At 38.4% G+C, this 26,228-nt stretch overlaps 2 protein-coding genes across 2 annotated transcripts in view; both read left to right on the forward strand.

The window, feature by feature from the left end:
• LOC121303105 (synaptobrevin homolog YKT6) overlaps positions 1-22,097 on the forward strand; it is a 28,898-nt gene extending 6,801 nt beyond the window's left edge. Inside the window, exons 2-8 of the mRNA XM_041233564.1 lie at positions 1,718-1,861; positions 3,699-3,781; positions 4,570-4,670; positions 5,285-5,389; positions 6,957-7,022; positions 14,694-14,795; positions 18,661-22,097. Coding sequence (XP_041089498.1) covers positions 1,758-1,861; positions 3,699-3,781; positions 4,570-4,670; positions 5,285-5,389; positions 6,957-7,022; positions 14,694-14,795; positions 18,661-18,696 — 597 coding nt within the window. The 5' untranslated portion in view covers positions 1,718-1,757 and the 3' untranslated portion in view covers positions 18,697-22,097. The remainder of the gene's footprint in view (positions 1-1,717; positions 1,862-3,698; positions 3,782-4,569; positions 4,671-5,284; positions 5,390-6,956; positions 7,023-14,693; positions 14,796-18,660) is intronic.
• A 2,089-nt stretch (positions 22,098-24,186) lies between these two features.
• Positions 24,187-26,228, forward strand: part of sb:cb288 — a 29,533-nt gene continuing 27,491 nt past the window's right edge. Inside the window, exon 1 of the mRNA XM_041233637.1 lies at positions 24,187-24,395. Coding sequence (XP_041089571.1) covers positions 24,330-24,395 — 66 coding nt within the window. The 5' untranslated portion in view covers positions 24,187-24,329. The remainder of the gene's footprint in view (positions 24,396-26,228) is intronic.

Genomic DNA, 26,228 nt, shown 5'->3' on the forward strand with positions numbered 1-26,228 from the left:
GGTTGAGTGGGCATCCTCCGATCCTATCGCCAAGCTTCTTTTTTCACTGGGTGCTTGACCAGCAGGGTTTGTATATACTGTAATTTAAATGTCCCTTAAAATACAGTACACAGGGAATCTGACAGTGCTTGATTGGTAGCGTTTCCAAATTCAAGACATAAGACAAATTGGAGCATAGGTAATATAAGAACATTTACGATTGATAGGAGGCCGTTTGACTCAGCAGTGCTCATCCATGTCCTAGCAACTGATTTATCTCAAAACTCAAAAGTCTTGAAGATCCCAGTGATTCAACAACACGACGACTAGGTCACCCACTCCATACCCTTACCGTTCTCTGTGTGTCTCCTGTCCTCCATCCGAAACAAGTCTCTCCTAATTCTTCTTTGTTTAAGGCTAAATAGATTCAGTACTTTAAGTCTTATCTTTGTAGCTCATTCATTTATGAAAGTAACGACTCTGGACCATGCTCAAAAACAGAGGGATTGTCATTTAGATCTTCAGTTTCAGAAACAGCACTTTCAAGTCCTGATAGCTTACAAAATAATATAACACATTTTGTAATAAAGGTGGTTTCATTTTGAAGTACTTAAAAAATAGATGGTGATTAAGTAGATTCAAGAAAATGCACAGAGTCCTTTTCTTCAATCAGTTGCCAGGTTTATTGAAATATGCAGGGAGTCTGTTCCCAGGTACAGGACAAGCAGAATACTCCACATTACAATGTTTGCGTGACATTAAATACCCTTCTGTATAGATGGTCCACCTCCCCTTTCTCTTACACTTAACCAATGGTCAAGGTACAACACATTATTCTGTTAAATTAGTGTGTGTGTAGTCTAATGTGACAACCTCTGAACTCAGTGCATTCTTCACACTCCTGGAGACAAAAGGTCCATACATCTGCCTTTTGTTAAATCCTTGCGACCCCCTTTGATGCCAGTGGCATTATCTCTTTCGATCTCTCTGAAGTCCTCAGAACCTGTTCCCTTCTAGTCCACAGCATTGTTATCTCATTAGCTTGCAGTCATTGTTGGGCAGTTTGTAGATGCATCGTCTCTATCAGTGGTTAGCAGTACATGCAATTTGAACCAAACAGTCTGCTATCTGCAATATTAGTCTCTTTTCAGAAAAAAACACCAGTATAGCTCTGCCAGTCCACATGCGTAGCAAACTGCTAATCAATTCTCAATCCATGTTTTCCAACACATTTATATTAAATGTGTTTTATATTCCCAAATCTGTCCCTAAGCTCCAATGTAATGCTGATTGATTAAGATTATCTAATTTACTGGCAAGCAATAATACAAGAGGTATAGCACTGACCACAGCTGCAAGTTTAAAATTGTAGCTATCAGTAACATGAAAAAGTAGATCACCATGACCTGCAGTGCATCCATCGTATGCACATGTAAAAATGTGTCATACAAAAGGGTGGTCGGTTAGACAGACGTCCTCCATAGACCCGCATAGATTGTGAATGCACTCGGTATGTTAGCAAGTTTTATCACAATTAGTCAAGTGGTTCTCTAGATAGAGCATCCATGAATATGAAACATTCAGAACTGTGACATACCCACATCCACTGCTGTGCATTCCCAGTGTGTGATAATAAAGGCATCTGATCTAAGTGAAAGGAATTGGATTGTTTTGCTGGCTTCTCTCTCTGTAAACACTGTGTACCTGCATGGCAGTAATGATTCATATTGTGTTTCAGGGGTTGTTGGAAGGACGTGTGATTGTCAGGGTGACTCGCCATGAAGCTGTACAGCCTGAGTGTTCTCCATAAAGGGGCTTCCAAAGCCAACCTCCTCAAAGCAGCCTATGACTTGTCCTCCTTCAGCTTCTTTCAGAGGTCCAGGTCTGTACCTTCACCACCTTATTCATGTTTCTTTTGTTTTACAGATTGAGTATTTCAGGGATGGAAATAAGACTCCTATTGCATTGTAGTTTCACCCACTCCAGGTTTTAATACAAGCTTGATTAGCCCCAGTGTACAGGGATCAAGCTCAGATGTGTCTTATTAAAAATAGCAAAATCAGGATTGGCTCAAACTGCTGTGCAATGAGGGCCTTATTTCCATTCCTGGAATTCAGGGCACATGAAATGTATCTACTTATAAGCTCAAGTAGTAGCAGTTAAAGCTTCCGTGTGTTCAGTTTCACACTCATTCAGTTCATGGCCTGTCGTTGAATAAAAGGTGTTCAGTTCGTAATGTGATGAATCGTGTGATTTGAGGTGTTGGCTGCAGTCATCTGAAGTTTAGTTGGCCTGAGATGGATTACAGAGGTGATAGACTTAAAGTATTTTGGCGTTCTTGCAGTATTTGTAGCTGACAAACAAGTTCCATGCATTCTCCTTGCCATGCACATTCATTATGCAGTCAGCAGTCAGATATCCGTTACCCAGATGCATTTCAGTCATATTTTACTGCCCTTAAATCAGTCCCCGTTATTTATATATAAATATGTATGTAACGGATGAATGCACTCTTGCCAGTTTTCTGATAGAATGCCCCTCTCTTCAGTGTTACAATGTACTTGTTTATTCATCACAGCCTGTGTTTTTTCTCTTCTCACATGCCAAGTCAGTCTGTCTTTTTTTATTGTGCAGTTACACAGATCTTCCTCCAATTTCACACGCTTTTGTGCATTTTCATTTGCAAGTGAACTGTGACGTTAGGGCCGTATCAAGCACTGTATTCTGCAATTTTGAATACTGACTTTGGATACTGTTTCAGTTCTGGAAACTGGTGTTGGTTTTTTAATCTATTGATAAATTGCATTTTCTTTTACATTTTACGCAGGTCTGTGCATGGGGCATTTTGATTTCATTTTGCTGTTGGGTAGTTAATGGGGAATTTCATACTGCTACAATATGTACTGGATTTAAATGTATGTACTGTATTACAGTCCATGTGTCCACAGTCGTCTCTTTTGGCAAGAATCATATCGTTATGAATTAAAATACTACTTCTGTTGAAAATATAGTACTGTACCAATAAAACCAGTACAGGACATCTAAATGGAAGCCTACTTATTTTAAAACATAGCTATGTATTTTGACATTGTATCTTTTTTTGTGTTCCCTGAAAAAACGGACAAGGGTTGGAACGGGCCAGAATGAAATAATCAGATATGCGTGACACTCATAAACGTCACTGGAGTCAACATTTTATAGTGAAGGATATGTGAGTGCTGACTGTATAGGTCTTGTGCAGTTTTGAAAGAAATGCATGTTATATATAACACATGCATTTTCATTTTAGAACATATACTACACTAGGTTACAAGACATGCTTTTAGGCTGTTGGAGGTTTGTCAAGCTGAAATGTCAGTGACTGAATGTATGAACACCCTTCAGCACCTTTTGCCTCTTTGTGTTTTCCCTGACCACAGCCTTGACAATGTCTCGACCTGGTATTTGGTACGTGTCCTAAGTCTGCAGGCAGTGTATGTTCTGGAAGCAGTTTTCTGCAGTCTTGATAGCCAGAAACACGCAGGCCATGTGAGAGCACAGTAATGTGCATTGAGCAGTTCCTTTGCTCCATGGTGGTTCAATTATATCATTTGTTTTCTAATTTAATTGTTGCTTAATATGCGGCTTTCTGTTATTCCAAAATTCCAATAAACTGGTGTTTAAAGAGGTCTAGCTAATGCAGCGTACAGCGTGCCACACAGTGACTGGTTTTGTTTCAGTGTGCAGGAGTTCATGACCTTTACCAGCGCCCTGATTGTGGAACGTTCATCGCATGGAAGCCGGGCGTCTGTCAAGGAACAAGGTAAACAAACAACCAAATTTTAGTTTATTAATAGGGTGTTATATATTCCTTTAAAAGTAGGGGATATATATATATATATATATATATATATATATATATATATATATATATATATATATATATATATATATATATATATATAAAATATAGAATTGAATTAGACCCCCCTGTTTTTTTTTTTTTTTTGTTTGTTTTTAACCATACCTATGTTATGGGTGTAGTTTGACCACCTTGCACTGCTGTTTGGATATAGCAGCAGTGAAATCTGGCAAGTGCTGGCAAGGTTTTAGAATTGCCACTGCGAGTCTAGTAGACGTTTTAGCTGAGGCCCATACTCTCTGTGCAATTGCACCAATGTGGGTTCCCATTTTCAAGATAACTAAAAACTCCATACTGCTGCATTTGCACAGATACTTTCAAAACATCATGATGGCTGGCCTCCTTCTTTTCAATTTGAAATGCTTGTAGTTAGAAAAAAAATTAAGTGACTTTCTAACCAAGCTGAAATTTCACCACTGGGTTCTGCTGATTTCAGGCATTGCTCTTGTGACTTGGCTTGTCCCAAAAACCCCTGGGTAGAAATGAGTTGCAATTCTATTATAGTTATAATTTTGATACCTTGCATAATATATCATTATACTGCAAACCCATCACCTTCAATGCAGACTTGAACTGAGGTAGAAAGTGTGTTTCTCGGGCAGTTCTGGTCTGTAGAGCGCCTCTGTTGTTTTTACTAAGATGTGATTGTGAATGCAGAGGATCTGTGAATATTCTTTGCTTTCCCCCAGAGTATCTGTGCCACGTGTACGTGCGTAACGACTCGCTGAGCGCTGTGGTGATCGCTGACAACGAGTACCCTTCCAGAGTCTGCTTCACTCTGCTCGATAAGGTAAGAAACTGCAGTCTTAAATACACCTGCTGTTTCTACACGCCTCTCCCATTATCAACTGGCTCAGGCACACAGACCCTAGAAGACCCATGTTGCTTCTGTCTGCGACATTCTGTGTTTGATTACAACAATCAAACAGATCGGTGCTTTTAAATGTAGAAAATGTTTCAGAAACAAGAAAGTTGCAGCTTAAGTTCAATAATGAATGAGGTGATCTTTATTAAATTAAAACTGTCCTAGACTATTAAGTGAGGGTGTTCATGAGCAGATAAAACGACTAACATATTTTGATTAATATAATGACATATAGTTAAGTTTCTTAGTATTGACTAAAATATAATTTTACATATCCCCCAATGTTAAACTGTCTCCAGGAAACGTTGCAAAATAAAGCAAAATAGAGGTCCTTTTTACTCCAAAGCGCTTTTTTTTCTTAAATTAACACCAATTATGAGTCTAAAAAGAAATAAAATAAAAAATAAAATAAAAATCTTGAGACTGATCACAAATCCCTAAATTAAGTCTGAGTTATTTCTGGCTTGTCCACCTACTGTGTGATAATTTTGAAGAGCAGGGCAAACCTGGTTGATTCATTCCTTGGTCTCCTTTTTCAGGTATTGGATGAATTCTCGAAGCAGGTGGACAGGATAGACTGGCCTTCTGGCTCTCCAGCTACAATCAACTACACAACACTAGACGGTTACCTCGCCAAATACCAGGTGAAGAAAAACATATCCAGGCTGCCTCCCGGAAGCAGAACAGCATGCGCCCCCCCCCCCCCCCCCCCCAAGTCTTTTATTTTCACATTGATGGTGACCAGACTTGACTTGGTCTCATTTGGCCAAAAACTTCATGTGTAGGTAATAGGATCCCACTTGACCCAACAGTCTCTTATGGCCAGCATGTACAGTAGAACCTGTCATATCCGATCCTGTAAAATACAATAACCTCTATTAACCAATGGACCTGTGGCATGTGTCATTTACACATGATGCTACCAAATGAATGGCACTGATGAAAACTGATCAGTGCACATTTTATTATGGGTCTAAAATAGTAGCAGGACAACTCTAGCAGGACAGAAAGGATTCACTTGCAGATAATTCAATTAGGTAATTAAAATGTTTGTAATATAACAGAAAAAAAAACTGTTAATTGACTTGATATAGCAAATAGTAAATTGTAATCATAACAATACATTAAGTTTTATAATAGCAAGCGTTAGTTGGGGGGTGGACAGTGTATATAAAACATTGTGTTAGATGAATTGCTTAAGGTATATTTTGTAGATACATACTTATGCATCAATTATACTGTAGTATGTTTCATATGCATGCAATTTGAGTTCTTCAAAGCGTACATTGAGTCACGCTATTTTAAACGTTTTGTTTATAAATCTAAATAGTCCTCGTATCGCATCAGAAGGCGCTAGTGAAGAAGAAGCTGTTGTGTACCTGTTGGGGTCTCTGTTATGCCTTTATTAAGCTCTGTACTCAAGCCAGTTAGTCCTGATTGTGTGCATGCATGCATTGAAAGCTGTGTTCAGGGTTTCCATGTGTTCAATGTAAATAGCAGGCACGTCTTTAGGGGCTGCTGTAAGTGTTTCTGGTTTGACGGCTTGCGGTGCTGACTGTAAATACAGTAAAGAACAGTTCACATTTACAGCTACAACTAAACTGAAATGTGGCTTTAAAACAAGAAAAATGTCTAGCATTATATACCCTTGTTATTGACAAAAGTGATATTATAGTGACGCGTTACCTAAGTAATGACTTGCCCCAACTCTGCATGTATGGTGCAGAAAATCCTGTCGGATTACTTTGGCATAGACTGTTTTGCAATATTAATTTTTTTTTTTTGTATAGTATACGCACAGTACCGTACTTGGTGTTTTAGACACACTGATCTACCTGACATTGTTTATTTATAATGCCTGACGTTGTTAAAGCAACTACAGTGTAATATAACAGCTCCCTCTGAGATATTTTTACTTATCTGATTGGACCCCTGGAGTTAATTCATTCGGATATGACAGGTTCTACAGTAATACAAATGCAAGGCTCAGGTGGGGGTCCTATTACCTGTAACACGGGAATTTCCAGGTCAATATCTGGAAACAAAAAAGTAAGTGCATTTTAAGGAGGTTATTGGTTTAAAAAATAGTTAGTGTTACACCGGTGTGTTTTTTTTTTTAATTGACTATTTTGTTTAGCCATTCTAGTTTAGACTTGCCAGGATTTTGTGTATTTAACTACATTATTTGTAAAAGTCCCTCGTTTCTCCTAGAATCCTCGGGAGGCTGATCCTATGTCCAAAGTACAGGCAGAACTGGATGAAACCAAAATCATTCTGGTGAGTTCGGTGAAGTACATGATTTAGAGTAGCACTCTGCAGTTAACCCTTTCCAGTGAACTCAAGCAGCTCTTTTTATGTTATGCAAAATATTAAAGAAAAGAAAATCCAAAGTATTATTGTAATTCTCCCGTGTTTTATATTTTGATTTTTTTATTTCCATCTGAAAAGTCACCTCATCAATCACACCGGCACAGCCATGCTTCCACGTCTATCCCACATACCTTTGCAGGAAGTTTAACCCTTCGCAGTCTGTTTATTCAGCGCTTGTCAGGCATGTCAAGTCCAATTTATTTTCACACTCGCTATTTATTTTACACACGCAGTTTAATATTTTTTTCAGACTAAAACAGGTTTAAAAGACATTGAGTCACAAATAGACACTCAGTACTGTATGTCCAGCCAAGCCAAGCCACACCCCTTGTTGGCTGTATTTTTCACATACCTCTTTATAGAAGTGCATACTGATAAATCCTCTCCAGATCACTTGTTTTATCACCAAACTCCTCAATAATGCGATCCAAGTCATTATTTTATTACTATAACATCAAATAAAAGCTCTATAAATGTCTGTGATATGGATGAGCACTGGATGGAGAAGCAGCTGTCTCCTTTGTTATGTCCGTGTTATCTCCTGTAATGCATGGGGCTATGAGATACGGCCCTTTTTTTCGGTTTCATTTGGCGCCTATCTGTCTCACTCGGCCATTGAAAGGTTTTGTTGGCTCTTTCCGGAGAAAAAATGACTAGAGACCTGTGCTTTTTGTCTTTTTGATGTCGGACTGGAAAGGGAAAATTGTAATGTCAGATCTGGTCTGACATACGACCACAAAGGGTTAAAGGTCAAAAGGTTACATTTACCTTGGAAACAGTGTCACAGCAACAGCGTCTTCGCCCTCGTACATTGAACCCCTGTACAGCTTTGCTTAGCAACATCTCGGTTCCAAGCACAAAGTTGTTATTTACTGAACGTTAAGTGAAAATCCACATTTTCAAGTGTATTTATATGGAAAAACAATGTATACTATAGTTGTAGAAACGGCGCACTGAAACACACATCTTGGTTCATTAGTGTTAAAAAATAAACACGAAAAACACCAAGTATCAGAACAAACAACTGTTTACTAATATTACACGGGTGTGCAAAACAAAAAAGTTTACCCAGTACTATATTGTACACATAGTACTACAACCGCGTACTATGATGCCATGATGACAGACGACAGTCAGACTCAATAAATGTACAGCTGCATTATGAAAACAAATATAGACGCTGCTATTCGTGTGCATATTGTAGCATGGAAATTGTAACAATTTTTTTTTTTTTAAAGTTGTCATTAAGCAGCAGACGGTTGCTAATATCCAAAATCCATTTATATTAGTCTCTGGGACGGGACTGATTCCTGTTTAAAATGCTGTTAATAACCGAAAGTTGTCTTTGTCAGGGTTGCTAATAACCTGCATCTACTGTATCTCAAAGGAAAATATTATCTAACTTATATCAGTCATTGTAAATAAATTCAATTAAAATACCAAGATTACAATACATTCAATATTTCCTTTTTATGTTCATAGTATATAGCTAATTTAACATTTTAAATAATGTTTGGTAAAATCCTTATAACCTGTACAATATACATTAATAAATTGTATCTTTGATTCAGCACAGGAAGTGTTAACCACCTGCACAAATGTATTTTGATAGAGTGAGAGTTCAACACCTCGTAAAAAGTCACATTTTGTTGGGGGATTTATACTGTGCTTTTATTTAAGGTGTGGTAGGTTTCTGTCTTTTGAAGGTGCAATTCTTCAGATTGAAGATTCGTGAAGCACTTCAAGTTTTATTTACAAACAAAAAGCAAAATAGAAAAACCTGTTCCCCCTCGGAGAGCTAAACTAAGCTCTTTTTAAAAACAAAGGAACAGAATGGCTGATTTTAAACTGGAAGCTCAGCTGAGAATTGCAGTTTGCAGAGTCATTAGAAACTGATTTCTCTCATTTGGTGATTTGAAAGACAAGCTCAGATTTCCCATTAGATGTATTTAGAAATCTTTGCTGCTTCTCTCAAAATAACCACCTTAATTTATAACTGTGCGATTTGCAGCATTATAGGTAAGAGCGACTGACAGAGCCTTGTTAAACTCAGTTTTGAGAGGTATGTTTTCTCTGCCGTTTCAAAATGGATCGGGATGGCATTTCTTATCCTCCGTGTCCATGTGACAGAAAATTTCTTTGTCCAAGTTTCGTGAAAGTCTGTGCTGTAGTTTGTCAGTTACAGAATCACAAACAAAAATAGTTTTGACAAATTAGTCCGTTGTATTTGCGAGTTATTTTATTTTTTTCTTCGCACATGCGTGGTTTATGTTTTGCTAACTCACAAGTTACGCCTGTGCAGTCGGGCTCCATCACCAAGAGTAAGTTAGTGGGTATTTGTCAGTTTAATCATTCTCTGTGGGTAATTTAATTTGCCTTCCTTAGGTCACTTGTGGCTTTTGTGGATCCTGACTTTATCGATTTTCATTTTTTTACGACTTATTTAATTTTTTTTAAATGCTTCCAACCTTAATTAAGTCTGTGAAGCTAATCCCCAGATGCAGTACCATGATTGACAGCGTTATTTCCAATTGGGTCTCCAGAAGTTGATGTGCAACTAATGAAATTGTACCTCCTTTTAAATATTTACAACCAAAATATATATTGAGTTTATATGCGTTATTGAAGTAACTTTAAAAAAATAGATGGTGAGTAAGTAGATTCAAGAAAATGCGTCCTTTTCTTCAATCAGTTGTTAGGTTTATTGAAATATGCAGGGAGTCTGGTCCCAGGTACAGGACAAACAGTATACTCGTCCTTACAATTTTTGCATGACATTAAATACCCTTCTGTATAGATGGCCCACCTCCTCTTTCTCTGACACTTAACCAATAGCAAAGGTACAACACATTATTCTGTCACCATATATTTAATCTAGTGTGTGTATGTGTGTGTCTGTGTGTGTAGTCTAGTGTGACGACCTCTGAACTCAGTGCATTCTTCAGACCCCTGGTGCCCAAAAGGTCCATACGTCTGGTTTTTGTTATCTTCTTGAGACCCTTTGATTCCAGTGGCATTATGTCTTTGGATCTCTCTGAGAACCTTTGGGTCCAACGCCAGTCCCTGGGAGCCTTTTATCCCCTTTATGCTTTGTATTCCAAAAGTCTTAGAGCCTGGCTGATAACAGCATTGTTATCTTGTTAGCTTGCAGTCAATGCTGGGCAAGAAGCTTGTAGACGCAATGTCTCTATCAATTGTTAGCAGTACGTGCAATTTGAACCAGACAGTCTGCTATCTGCAATATTAGTCTCTTTTCAGAAAAGAACACCAGTCTAGCTCTGCCAGTCCACATGCGTCACAAACTACTAATCAATTCTCGATCCATGTTTTCCAACAATTATATACACTTTAAAACATAAGCATAAAAGATCTATATTCACATTACCAATATATTGTGTATGATAACGTTTTACAAACAATATAATGTGACCCTGTAGCTGATGTATAGTTCACACACCCTAGACTCGTATCTTGTAAAGCGCTTTCTGATGGTGGTCCATTATGAAAGGCGCTATATAAAAATAAAGGTGGTTGTTATTATTATTATGGTAATTAAGATTGCCAAATATTTGAGGGTTTGTTTCTGAACACGTAATTGCTCACAATCAATTATAGATTTGCAGCATTTGACTGTGTGAACTGTGACGGAGAATACACTGTGTGTACAGAATACACTGTTCGCACAGAGATACACTAGGGTAAAAAAAAAGTCAAGGCAGTGCTTAACTGTTTTTCTATTTTTTTTGTATGTCATTTACCCCAGCTTTTTGTTTACGTGTTGAAATCCCTCGTTAACGGAGTTATAAGTATATGGGAGAGCCTGTTCATGATTAGGCTAGTATCTTGTTTATTTAAGCCATGAAATGATTGAATTGATTGTTTGGAAATGTGCCATTCTCCTCCTAATGATGCCATTGAAATAATTTGTACATTATTAAACAAGGTAAAAATCTAAATACATTTATGAATATATTCATCCATCCATCCATTATCATTCCGCTTCTCCTGGTGAGGGTCGCGGCGGCAGCATGCTGAGTAGGGAGGACCAGACTTCCACCTCCGGAGGAGCAGTGACTCTACTCTGAGGCCCTTCCAGATTGCCGAGCTCCACGCCTTATCACGGAGAGTGACTCTAGCAACGCTGCGGAGAAACCTAATTTCAGCTGCTTGTACATGCAATCTCATCCTTTTGGTCAATACCCAAAGTTCATGATCATAGGTGAGGATGGGGACGTAGATCAATCTGTAAACTGAGAGCTTTGTCCAAAAACTCAGCTCCGGCTTCATAACCACAGACCGATACAGTGCCCGCAGCACCGCAGACGCTACAGCGATCCGCCGGTCGACCTAATGCTCCCTCCTAGCATGACTCGCAAACGAGACCCTGAGGTACTTGAACGCCTCCACTAAGGGCAGCTGCTCCCCCCTCACCTGGAGAGAGCAATCCACTCTTTTCCGGGAGAGAACAATGACCTCGGATACTCCCTTCACCTCGGCTGCGCCTTGATATCCTGTCCGTGAAAATCAAGAACAGGAGTGGGGACAAGACGCATCTGTGGTGGAGTCCAATGCCCACACCAAATGATTTCGACTTAACCTCAAGGATACAAACAGCTCTCGCTCCGGGAATAGAAGGACTGGATAGCATGCAGAAGCAGCACCGGCACCTCATCTCGGTTTCATAGACACACACAACAGTCAAAGTTTTCTTTTCTGAAACCTGAAGTCTCAATGAGGTGACCCTCTCGTCTACCGGGACAAACTTCAACTGTGCAGCACCCAGCCGGGGACTTGTGAGTATCCCCACACCCACCTGGGGCCGCTCACCAGGGGCCACTCCAGAGTAGGAGAGAGACCACCCTCGATCGAGAAGTTTGGTTCCAGCACTGATGCTATGATAGAGGAGAGACCGACGATATCTAGTCGGTACCTTTCCATCTCCTCCACCAGCTCCGGCTCCTTCCCCAACAGCCAGTTTCCATTGCCAAGGTCTAGTCTGTCTAGATCCATCCCTCTCGCTGCTATACTGGCATTACACCAGACCCTCACCCTTCACCTTGCAGATGGTGAACCCACAAGGCGGTTCCACGTCGCTATTTCGGGCTGAGCCCGACCGGGTTACATGGGTGGCCCGACCACCATGCTCTTGCCAGTGAACACCACCGCCAGGCCTGGCTCCAGAGGTGGGTCCTGGTATCCCTGTTACGGGCGAGGTTCTCTGAATTTTATAAGGAACTCTCGTGAGGGTCTTGAGGTGGATTGTTTTTGGTCAGGTACCACACCTGAGACCTTCTCGCCAAGGGAGACCCTACCAGGAGTACTTGACTCCAGAAGACATAGCTGTCAAGCTCACTGGTACAGGAAAGCCCCTCCACCATGACAAGGTCACAATCCTCGGAGGGAATGAATATATTCATGTTATTAATAATCAGTCAGATGGCTGGCCTAATATAACGTAACTAAACTATTCATGTTTTTAAAAATTCTTAATGTAATTGTAGTGTATAATGTATCTAAAATGTGGCCCTACTTGGATGTTTGTTATAATAGCATATCATTTATCTTGTACAAAAACTAAAAAGAATGGATTTTAAACACAACACAAAAAAATATGTTTTACTTTGATGGTAAGAGCAGACAATTCCGACCCATGTTCTGACAAGGCTTTCCAGCACACACTGCTCAACTAGTACAGTAGGTGGGTGAGTGGGTCGCTGAGGATTCAGAAGTTCTCTGAAACAGCCTAATAGTCTCCTTTACAAGTTCAGTAGAGTCACAGTCATAAATGGGTAAGAAAGATCTATAAAGTTCATGGATTGACTGGTTGGAAAATGCTTGTGTAACATATTATTTGTCTCCTTTCAATGATCTCATTCCTACAGAACCCCTAAAGGGACATGGTGTAAATCAATAATGGAGGCTACTATCTCATGCACAGGGTTTACCGTAAAGTTCATTGTATAGGTCGCACTAGCCTAAAAGTTGCTCCCCCCTTTTTGAGACTTCAATTTTAGGAAACCACCTTTTTTGTGTTGAAAATCCTTTTATTTTTTTCTTCCGACATGTTGAACACCTATAATAAAGAAAAATACATGGGTTTAGTTTTGATACAACCCTTGTTTGCAGTGTTTTGTTCCATTAATAATTTTACAGTGTTTTTTGTTTTTAGCTAAACTGCTAATAGAAGGTCTGTTCCGTTTTTCAAAATACAGCAGCGAGTCAATTATCCAAACTAATTGGGACCAATAATAGTTTGCATAATCAGGGAATAATAATAACAATAATAATCTTTATTTTTATATAGTGCCTTTCATAGTGGACCACCATCACAAAGCGCTTTACAAGATACGAGACTAGGGTGTGTGAACTGTGCATCAGCTGCAGAGTCACTTGCAACGTCGTCTCACCCGAAGGATGGAGCACAAGGAGGTGAAGTGACTTGCTTAGGGTCACACAATGAGTCGGTGCAATTTAAAAGTTTTAAAGTGGTCAAAATGTTAAAAACTAAATAATGCACACACCTTACGTAAACAGTTGTATTAATACATGGGAACGTGTAACACAATAAAATAAAAAGGTCCTTATGTACCCTCTAACTGCAACCATTTAAAGCACACAATGCTCCATCTAAGGTTTTGGTGGCCTGAATAATTCTGTAACTTTCATTTGCCTTTGTCTGCTGGTCCTTTTTTTGGCAGCTAAATCTCGTAGCCATTTTAGCAGCAGAAGCTGTGTGCGTATCACACCACACTTAATTCATCACGTGATTACAGGTGCGTTTGGTTGATTAGACAAAAACAGTCAGAACATGGGTCAAGTAAGGATGCAGTGGCCGCCTTACCTAACCATTTCCCGTCATTTTGGAATTGTCAGTTCTTAGCGTCAAGTAAAACGTAGCTTTTTGTCTTTAATTGTATTATTGTTAGAATTTACTGTGTATAGTTAGTACCTGAAGGTAAAAGCTGTGCTTTTTTGTTGCTTTAGTTGCCCTTTCCTGGTGTAAAGACAATCAGCATATAGGCTGCATAGTACTTACTTGTGTGAATTCAGGATTCAGTTTGAAATGATTGCATTTTTAATAGTGGCGGCATTGTTTGATTCTCAAATGCTGCCACTGCAGCATTTGGATTGGATTTTCTGCAAGTAAGTTAATATCTAATAGAAATCCAATTGCTTTAATGTGATCTTTTATGAGTGGGAACACTTATGCTCATGGGCTATATATAAAACCAAAGGATTAACTGCTTTTTCTCATAAAATAAAATAAAAAAACAGTCTCTTGCCAAAAACCAAGACACTAAACTTCATTTAGTAATAAAACATCTGCTGTTGCTGCCACTGATCCAGACTTCTGCACTGCTTTAACACAACCTGCCTGTGGTTTTCGCTTCTAACATACAGGCTGCCATATTACTATCATGAGAGGTTTTGGCCTGTTATTTCCTTTACCTGTGGACAAAGTATACTAATGTAACATTCTTGCTGTCTGTGTCATGGGGGATGGCGGGTTTCTGATCTAGTTAACTGCTGAAATCTGAGACGGTTATTCATGTCTTATATGTGTTAATTTATTGGCAGCACAACACAATGGAGTCCTTGTTGGAGAGAGGTGAGAAGCTGGATGATTTAGTCCAGAAGTCTGAACACTTGGGAAACCAATCCAAAGCCTTTTACAAAACTGTGAGTATTTGTGTGTGTCTCTTTTAATAGATGATACAAAAAACAAATGTTTAATTCAGTGTTAAAACAGATCTGTTCTTGTCTATTGACATAACATTTGAGTGTGATCTCATGAGCACTTGAAGCTAACTAAGTTTAGACTGTCCAGTATCTTGGTGTAGTGGGGGCACCCATTCAAAACCAGCCACAAGAAGTAATGTTATTGGCAAGAATTTAACAAACACCCCAGTAGTGCGTCAGGTGTTACCAAAAATTACTGAATGTCCAGCCCTCTCCTCTAAATCAGCAGAGCTATGTGGAAGAGCTCAATGAGCCATCTGTCAGACAATCCTGCTATGAGCGATAAACTGAAGACAAGAACGAAGGTATAGGGAGCCCCTAGTGTCTTTGCTGGTAAAGGGACAGTGTGGTGTGCAAGGTGAGTCATATAGTCAGGGGAGTGCAGGTTCGCATCCTGTGTGAAGTCACTGGCTTTCGCTGTGGATTTTGAAAGGCGCATTGGCGCTGGCGCCCCCCTGGGTTAGGAAGGCATAACCAGCAGGGACTGTTTCTCCTCATTGTGCTACGGCGAACCTGGCCAGGTGCTTGGTGAGCTTAGGAGGGCACCTTCAGAGGCCAGTAGACATCCGCTGTAAAGTTCCTGGGTGTGAAAGAGGCAGTTGGCCTGTTCTTGGTGTTGAAGGACGCCCACTGACCTTCCGTTCTCATGAACTGTTGGGGGAATTGCTGTGGTGAGAGAACGTTATTGGACATTCTAAACTGGGGATAAAATCGGTGGGAAAAGAACAAATGAAGTCTTGAATGTTTCTCTAACCAAATTAACTATCTGTCATTTTAACAACATTTATATCGCCAAAAAACGTGAGATGCTGCACAGCTTTCGTGTAGGGCACTGAAAGAGCAAGTTAATTCAGAATTGTCAATTAAGGATGTTTAACATGTCTGAATTGTTTTAATACATTAACATACCCTGTACAAGAATTACTATGTTAAAGTACAAAATGTCTGGTAAATCTTAGCTAATATAGCTTGACATTTTGTAGGTCTTAGATTTTCCTCTGTGAAAAACACACATCATGGAAAAGGTGAATTTCTTAATGGTAATTTACTTGAAGCTGTTAGTGAAGACAATGTATCGACCGCTCCTCGCAGACTCTTCAGTGCTACCCTTCAGTCAAGTCTCATGAAGGACTGAGCCGACATTCAAAGCACGTCAGTCTGAGGAATAGCAGTGATTGGCAAGTCAATGCGTTTGGGAGTTTAAAGTTCTTTTAATGAAAGTACATGTAAAACATTTAGAGTGTTTGTTTTGAAATATATATTTTAAAATACATTTGGGAAGAGTTTATAAATGTTATGAACCAAATGTGAAATCCAATGCCAGCTTAACATTATGTGTGTGTCTTTCTTGTAGGAAAATGGGAGATGTATGATAGTAATAGATAGAATTGATAGTAATACATGACAGGTCAGGTAATTTGGTTCTGTATATTTTTAAAGCTTTCCTGATTATCTGTTATGTTTTCTAACCCACATGGAGCTGTGTGCTTCCACAGGCTGGGCAGGGCAAACATTCTGAACCCTGTCCCCTGGGGGTCAGCAGCTTGGAAACACCCGCTGCTTAAACTGGAGGACCAACAGTTGATTTTCTGTCTTTCTGGGCCAGTACATTGGTTATAGCGGTGAGGCGACATTAAAATGAGGGAGACATCAGGGGTAGAATAGCTAGAGATACAGTAGGCAACCAGTTTCCTTATTGAATTAAATAACTGGTTAACATGTAGAAAACAGAAAGTACTGATTAGAGGAAAAACCTCAGAATGGAGTGTGGTAACCAGCGGTGTACCACAGGGATCAGTATTAGGTCCTCTGCTATTCCTAATCTACATTAATGATTTAGATTCTGGTATAGTAAGCAAACTTGTTAAATTTGCAGACGACACAAAAGTAGGAGGAGTGGCAAACACTGTTGCAGCAGCAAAGGTCATTCAAAATGATCTAGACAAGATTCAGAACTGGGCAGACACATGGCAAATGACATTTAATAGAGAAAAGTGTAAGGTACTGCACGCAGGAAATAAAAATGTACATTATAAATATCATATGGGAGATATTGAAATTGGAGAAGGAATCTATGAAAAAGACCTAGGAGTTTTTGTTGACTCAGAAATGTCTTCATCTAGACAATGTGGGGAAGCTATAAAAAAGGCTAACAAGATGCTCGGATACATTGTGAAAAGTGTTGAATTTAAATCAAGGGAAGTAATGTTAAAACTGTACAATGCACTAGTAAGACCTCATCTTGAATATTGTGTTCAGTTCTGGTCACCTCGCTATAAAAAAGATATTGCTGCTCTAGAAAGAGTGCAAAGAAGAGCGACCAGAATTATTCCGGGCTTAAAAGGCATGTCATATGCAGACAGGCTAAAAGAATTGAATCTGTTCAGTCTTGAACAAAGAAGACTACGTGGCGACCTAATTCAAGCATTCAAAATTCTAAAAGGTATTGACAGTGTCGACCCAAGGGACTTTTTCAGCCTGAAAAAAGAAACAAGGACCAGGGGTCACAAATGGAGTTTAGAAAAAGGGGCATTCAGAACAGAAAATAGGAGACACTTTTTTACACAGAGAATTGTGAGGGTCTGGAATCAACTCCCCAGTAATGTTGTTGAAGCTGACACCCTGGGGTCCTTCAAGAAGCTGCTTGATGAGATTCTGGGATCAATAAGCTACTAACAACCAAACGAGCAAGATGGGCCGAATGGCCTCCTCTCGTTTGTAAACTTTCTTATGTTCTTATGAATAATAGACAGGTAATAATCAACAATAATTGATACATTGAGAACACTTTTTATGATTCAAAAGCAAGCAGCAAATAAAATACAACTAAAAACATGCATGTACATATTACTAGACATTGTAATCTAATATATTGCATTGAGAAAATGTTAATAAAAATAGTGTGAACCCATACAGCTAAACATTAACTAGTAATATATAGATAATAACATAAAGTTTACAAACGAGAGGAGGCCATTCGGCCCATCTTGCTCGTTTGGTTGTTAGTAGCTTATTGATCCCAGAATCTCATCAAGCAGCTTCTTGAAGGACCCCAGGGTGTCAGCTTCAACAACATTACTGGGGAGTTGGTTCCCGACCCTCACAATTCTGTGTAAAATAAATAAATAAATAAAATAAAAATAAAAAAAGCAAGCCCTGCTATTTTCTATTCTGAATGCCCCTTTATCTAATCTTCATTTGTGACCCCTGGTTCCTCTTTCTTTTGTACACCATATAGTTGAGGCTTCATATGGGGTAACAGGGAGATTAAAGGATCAAATAATGTTTGATTGAGGCTAACAAAATAAAACCATGCTGATCAATAATTGATTAGTCAATCAATTAAAAAAATGGTTGAAATTGTTTGTAGGGGGCTGAACCATTCATAACTTTCGGTAGAAGGATTCTCTGTGTATCGATGAATTGTGGTTCCTTCTTTACATGATGTATCATATCGTAATATAGGTAAGTGTCTTTGTATTGTGATACAAGACGAAAAGCCCAGCATAGGTCATTGTTGTCCAACAAATGGTTCTTGAATGGAGAATTAAATGATTATTTGACTTTGGTATCCCCCATACAAGTAGCCCATCAGGACCATCACATGTATATGCAGGTGTTATGGCATTAGTGTATCGTTACACCCCTATTTAAAGTGCTTTGTGATGATGGTCCACTATGAAAGACACTATGTAAAATAAAGTTCGCTTGATAAGCACCATCCATATGGATTTGTGAATGCAAAAAGAGAATTGGCAATTTCTGATCTTTTTTTTCTTTTTTTCTCTTATGTTTACCCTTTCAGGCTCGCAAGCAGAACTCGTGCTGTGAGATCATGTGATCCTCCTCACCAGGCCCCCTGGACCTACTGATCTGTGACCATTAAGCCTTCTTTAACATTCAGAACAGAGTCTCGAGCATACAGACACAAGAGCAGACACTTAACAATGCTTTTCCTCGGGGGAATGGGTGGGGAGGGGGGGGAGATTATTTGACATCTCTCTTTTACTTCAGAGAGCTTTAAAAGCTGGGGGAGGCCAGTGTGAGACGTATATTAAGTTTTTATCTGATTTAAGAAAATAAAATTATTTTTAATGAATTCGTTAAATGCAAAGGGGGCTGATTTGAAAGAGTGCGCCACATTCTGCAAGTTTGTGGTTTTTTTTGTTCTTCCTGCTGGCAGTTTTAACTGTGTTCAGTATTTATATCAGATTCTGTATTCATCAGTGCAGAAGTGTTGCCTAGAGCATTATCTTGCCCATTTACCCAGTTTCCTGTTTGAATTTAAAAACAAATCAAGAAATATCATCTGCCATGGGCCAAGATAATTTATCTCTTTTTTTTTTTGTATCTGATTAAAACAAACGTATCAATATGTTTTTGCAGCGATGTGCTTGGCAGATATTTGTATTTGTAGTATGTTTTGTTTTTTTAATTGCTCTGCACAATGGAAATTAACTTAATGAACAACAATCTGGCAAGCAGGAAGCTGTTCCTGAGTATATTTAAGTGCTTTATTAAAAGCCACATTGCCTAGGGAATCAAAAAAGCATCTTGTTTTGTGTATTGTGGTTTAGTCTGATAACTTGATGATGTCATTGCTTTACAGAAGTGAAGTGGTTTATCTGCTCATAGTTAGGATGGCAAGAATTAAAACATGGTACATCTTTCCCAGATGCACAAGACATCTGGATCATTGCTTAATGCAGCGTGTCTGTGCTTTTACTGCAGATGCAGTCTGTATCATGATAGTCTTTTTACAAGCATACATGTTTTATTCTAAATTAAAATCGTAGATGAAAACACACACTGTTGAAGCCTGCAGTGTATAACAGAGTTTGCATGATTCAATTTTTTTTATCTATTTTTCCATTTTCTATCATCATTTATTAGTTTTTGCAAACATGGATTTTTGGCATGTTTAATAATCACCAGCGTATTTTACTATCTCTGAGAATGCGGAACTTCTGTAGGCCAGTATAAAAATGACCATTAGAGGTGCGCACCATTAATTTCTTCCCCACTGAAACTGTAATTTTAAATATTGCAGACAAAGGTGAAAAGTAAATTACTGGTGCACACTCCCAGTGGACTTTTTTTAAAAACTGGCTTAATTTTACAAATTTCAGCTTGCCCAATATCCATGAGAACAGCAAGAGCAGTATATGATGATAAAGAACACACATAACATTAACAGATAAAAAAAAAAGTAATGCAAAGCCACTCAAATCTATTTTCTTACCTCGGACAGTATTGAAGCTGAAGATCTTTTCTTCTTTGTTTTTCTTGCTTTTTTTTTTTTTTTTTGCATCTGCAGATTTGTAAAGTAAAGATCCTCTGTGTTGGCAAAGGCATTAAATGTAAACGCTTGTCTACTTCTCAGTCTAGGTAAATAACAGGATACAAGTCTTAAGCAATTTTCAAGAAAGTCACTTCATTCTTTCAAATCGGTCCCCTGATCCTCTTTGTTCGGGACCGTTTCCCTGAGCTGGACCTGTTCAAATCTTTTTCAAACCAGACTGGTCTCTACATGCATAGATACACTGTTTAAAATACTGAAGAAAGTATCTTGTGTAGCTGTAATTCACAAATTTTGTTGTTGGGGTTGTCCAATTCATTAATTCCTTTCTTGCAAAAAAAGTTTTTTTGTGTTACCAATGAAAACTCATGACAGCCTACAACCTGTTATATAATTTTTTATTTAGCGTAAAACTGGTTCCCACAGAGAAATATCTTCGGGAGTACAATGAACCACTGTAACCCGCTGGAGTACCATTCTAGCACAATCATTTCATTTAAAACCTGGTGGTATAGTATGGTCTACAGTAAGACTGACCCATTCTGAAGGCAGCCTCTGAATATTCAAAGATCTGTCCCAGCAGTAATTGACCCAGCTTTTCTGGGGCATGGGGTGGGGGAGTGTGTGGGTGATGTTTTTTTTTTTTTTTTTTTTTTTAAATGATGGTTACGTGCATCAGCATAAAATTAAATTCTTACAAATGTTATCTTCAAGAAACAAATTTTAAGGAAGATACATTGCAAGACCTAGCTTCCCATTAATTATATGATGATTCCAGCAGAAGCTTAACAAAAACTCCATGTATTTCTGCTGTCAGTTCCTGTGTAATTTGGCTGTGTGTGTGTGTGTGTGTGTTCCCGTGACTGTGCTTACTAATGGACAGTGTTTGTGACTTGGACACAATGCTCCAGTACTATTGCTGTTAAATTGTATGTGCTGTGTGCAATATTTTTACACTCTTGCTATTCTGGTGTCTGGTTTACAATCTTGTGCCCATAGGCTTTCATTAAAGTGTCTTCTGGATTGTTAAAGAGCATGTGTGGGGAAAAAAGCTCCTTTGACAGGCCTTGCAGTGACCCATTGACTCCTGAAAACACAGGTTGAATCGGAAACATTTTTCAATTCCAAAACTTGTCACATTGTTAGTTGCAAATTTTGAGATTCATCTTGGGTATTTCTTGAAGCTGGTGGGAAAAAAAAGACTAACTATTGTATGATTTTAAAAAAGCTGTGGAAAGACAATAGATTCCCTCTGGGTAGCAGTCAATTGAGCCATCCAGAGATTACATACATTTGAGTTTGTGTACTGAGGCTTAGACGTGATTCAGTAATAAAATGAGTTTGCATTTCTGCCTCAAAAGGAGAGCCCAAAGTCTGGTCAGTGCTGCTTTTCATGAGCATCAAGTGACTACATTTGCTGTCATTCACAACTGTTGCTGGACTCCTATGTGAATCTCTTTTGAGAAGTTAAGAAGTGTGTGGGCACAATCTCATATCACAGCAGGGTTAACTTTACTCCTTTTGGGAATTGTACCACCATTGTGGGTTTTTTTTTTTTTTTTTTTTTTTTTTTCTGCATGGAAAAGATTTGGTTCCATAGCATTTAACACTAGATAAAGTAATATTTTAAATCTTACCCACATTCTGATCTTAATGGTATCTGTAAACCAATTTACAAAAAAAAAAAAATCCATTCTATTAATCTACATTTTTATTTTCCCCCTTTTCTATAAACAAGCTCATTTGTAAATGTGCAATTTATTGTCGTTTTCTAAACTGACTCGTAGCTTGGCAGATAGTTAACACTGTAAACCTGTCAGTAAAAAAAAAAAAAAAAAAAATTAGTTTATTTTAATAAATGTTGCCTAATCTCTTCTCTAATTGCTGTTTACATTAATTGTAATCTTGCCTATATAAAGTGTATAAAGTTTGCTTTGGGAAAATGTGTCTTTGTGTTGTTGTTTTCAACTCTATTTTTTATGCATATTGGACTTTCAGTTGACCCAGGATGGAAGTAATTTTCATCTGGGATTTTGTGCACAACATGATGACAAATGAAAGAGTCTCATGTAATACATTAGGGTCTATTCAAATGCTCTAAACACTGGCACTGTTTAAAACATGAATTGAGCTTCCAAGGTTATGAATATCAAACACCCAACACAGCTTATTTATTTAAGTAAAACATGTTCAACTCAGGAAGGTTCATATTTGAATGATTTAAAAGATGTGGATACACTGATCTGAATACACTATGATATGGTTACACTCTCATCTGGATAGACTATGATCTGAATACACAATGATCTGAAAACACAATGATGTAGTAACACTATGATCTGAATACACAATGATCTAGTAACACTATGATCTGAATACACTATGATCTAGTTACACTACAGTGTTCATTATATAAGTTATTTTTCTCCTGGGCACCACCCTGAGTAAAAATTGAGAAATGTAATGTGTGACTAAAAATATGAAAACTATCAAAACAGTATATCTAAAAATATATTGCAGTGATCCGGACCATACAGGCTGCAGCACAATAATATGTTTCTAGTAAACGCTGTACACTTGATATTATAAACATTAATGTTTTGTAGCTTGTGCTAATTGTCTTTATTTGTAGTCGTTTTTATCGGCACGTGTTTGCTACTGGCTCACGTTGCTTTTCACCTTTAAGGTGTGTTGGGTCTCAGTGATGCAATGGAAATGACCTTGGACAACAAGGGCTCTTATTTTGGGACCGTTTCATTCCACAGGGGAACTGCAGCTGTGTTTCCACTGTAGCTGTTCTGGAAACTTCCTAGAGAGCATTCAGCTGTTCCAATGATTGTCCTTCCCTCCCTTTGCAACACGCTGGTTGGGTTATGTCTCGAGAGTGAGATTGGTTAGTAATAGATTTCCAGTGGAGTAATTCTACACATTTTTCAAGTTCACCACTAAACAAATGTACTGCTGTTTCCTGGTACCTAATCACTTCCTGTGCTGTAGTTGTATTTGAAATATGCTGATCCTGTATTAAAGTATAAAAACAACAATCTTCAAGACATCTTCTACCCCTTTACTTGTTAGCAGTTAATGGCTCTAGGGTCTAGGTCTTCTACATAGACAAGTCAGTTGTATCCTTATAATAAGCCTACATTATTTCACAACACAGCTGTGTTGCCCTCTCTTCGACAGCTTCCTTCAGTAACACATAAAGCACGCTTATAGATCCTTCAGGATAATCCACATGATTAACGAACAGCCTGTCCTCCTTTCCATTTACAGGGATTTACAGTTCCAGCTAACAATACAAACGGGACATATATTTGTCTCGCCAGCGGCTGTTTTTCCGCTCGGACTGTCTGTCCAGTGGCTGAGGACTGCTTTGTGTAAACTGTTTATAATTTCCGAGGTTTGCCAGGTTTGGGGAAAAAAATCACTGAAGCTGTTTTGATTTCGGCGGCTTGCCGTGGGCAACATAAGCCTGTACTAGCGATAGCTCTTCACCCTGAGTAGTACCAGATGCTTTAAAATGAAAATACACGTTTTTCTGTGACAGAGTCAAAATGTAGTCAAATTAGGTTCGAGCTTTTCAAAAAATGTTACAAATAATAACTGAGCTACGGGTAAACATTATACATACACACATGCACGCATGTGGTTTAACTATATCGTAATTAAACCATATATTATGTATTTTTTATACTTATTACGTATGTATGTATTTTTTTTTTTTTTTATATATATATATATATTTATACTTCAAAGTTATCCAATTACTCAAGCCAAGCGGTCAAGCTAGTTGATCTAATAACAAAGCAATTTCGTTAGTGTTCACATTTGTAATGCTAATTGTGGTTATTTTATGCTGATACTATAAACACAAACCACTGAATGTCACCGTAACTATTATGAAGACAAAGACAAGATTAAGTTAGCGTTTGCACCCGTCTTAACAGTGAGCATGACAAATACTTTGGATCGTCCTCCGCTCCCGATCCAAAGTCGGTACTGCGTCAACGGGATTTCAGGGTTGTCCCTGAAATTACAAAATCAGTTTAACGTTTTCAGAAATTCCAGCTGGAGATAACTGACACCCGTCACCAGAACCTGTCCGAGTAAAGCAGTGATGAGCGGGACACAGAACGGTGTCTGTACACGTGAACTTCCCGAAGTGGTGAAAAATGTCGGGAGAGTCTAATCTTTCAAACAACGGGAGCAAGTTTGGGATTGGAGCTAACCTGTCTCAGGTAGGCTGGGAATAGGATAGGCAACAGAGAGACGTGGTTGTTTTGGTTTGGCAAGTAAGATGCTAGATGTCCTGTTTAACGCAGTCGATTTAGTAAAGGGAAGTTCAATATTGAGTTTAAATTGTCTTATTTGTTATTGCGCGTCCCCGTTACTGTTTGTGTGTGTGCTCTCAACTCAGGCTCGACCTCGTGAACAAACTCAAAATGCTGCTCATTTTGTAAAAGGTATTTTGGGCGAAAATGCAAGGGTTTTTCTAGTGAACACTTAATCATTTCATTTTTTCCTTAGCGTGTTCAAACAGATGTCGCTGTATTAATGTCTTTTTGTTTTTAAAGGAATAAGACAGGTACAGCAAGTCAAAACTTCGCATGAACCATAAATATTCATGACGGAAATAATGTTGTTTTTAGTTACTTGTAAAGCAACAGAAACCACACACCTGCTGGCAGTGTACGTCTTGAAAGATAAATACAGCGCAACATATTTGTACTATTTCTTGTGGAGAATTCAAACATGCGTGCCTCTACTCTCTCGGAACCCAGACCTTGTTTCCACTGCGTTCAGTTAAGGTCGTTTTACCTGCTGCAGGTGGACACTTAATACTGATTAACATCAAGGGAGAGGGGGGAAGCATACCGGTATTACTGGACAAGATCCGTAAACATACTCTGACAGGCAGACAAGCACGGCCGCTTTTCGAATGAGGACTGTAGAAAGATACAGTACACATTTTTAGTTTTTGTCGGAGTGGAAAACCTTGACTTGTAATGTTTAGAGAATACACCGTGTTATAACACATGTATGTGCTTTCTCCACTCTGTACATTGTTTACCTTTTTACATGTTCAAAAAAAAAAAGTCTGCAAAATAAATACGGCCCATGGTCATGTCTTTACTTATTATGTGACAGTGAAGCGTGGGGTGGTTTAATCCCTAATCAACAAATATATCCAGTCCAGTGGCACGACTACTGTTGTGTTGCATTGGTCAGTTTCAGTTAAGTTTTGGCAGAATACTGGATGTTTTTAACTATTTTCCCACCTAAACATAACTAAGTTGTGCTGTCTTACTCTTGTTTTTACAATGCATCACATTCAACAGATTAAGCTCAAGGTAAAGCATGCTGTGCAGTAGGATCTCTAAAATACTCAAACTTGCATTCACTGACATTGAAGACAATAGAAATTTTAATTCAGTTTTAGTATTTCTAAATTAAGCACAATTGAGTGTTAATAGTTATGAATGATCTCTAAAAGACCACTGACCTTGTAACACATTCTGTACATTTAACCCTACTTTCTAAGATTTGAAAGCTAAGAGTCCTATATTAAATGATCACTCTGAATAGTTTATGCTCGAAGCTGTGCAATGTAAAGTGCCTTGGATTGTGTGAATTAAATCTGATGGTGCATGGAAATTCAGTCTGACCAATCTTCAGTTTGTGTGTCACATGTACATCTTATCTAAACTGGTTATCCAGTTTGATGAAAGGACCAGTACAACAATATTTGGGAGGCAAATGTTGATATTCTCCAGAAATATCCAATATAACTTCTGTACTTTGGTACGCATGAAATACAAACTTTAAAAATAAGGGTTTGTTTGCCCTCCTGTCATGTAGCTATTCACATAATATGACTTTATCCCACCATGCACTGGATTTTATGTTTACAACCCGGCAAAAGCCTGTGCCGACAGAAGATCTGGCGCTTCTTAGCATGAACATTATGGCTTTGTTTCTTAAAAGTACACAGTACATTTTATAAATTTAGTGTTTTGTTTTTTGGGTTTTTTTTTGTTTGTTGGGAGTCGGCTGTTTTACGTCAGAATTAC

Source organism: Polyodon spathula, chromosome 31 (assembly GCF_017654505.1).
Source record: "Polyodon spathula isolate WHYD16114869_AA chromosome 31, ASM1765450v1, whole genome shotgun sequence".
Classification (NCBI taxonomy): domain Eukaryota; kingdom Metazoa; phylum Chordata; class Actinopteri; order Acipenseriformes; family Polyodontidae; genus Polyodon; species Polyodon spathula.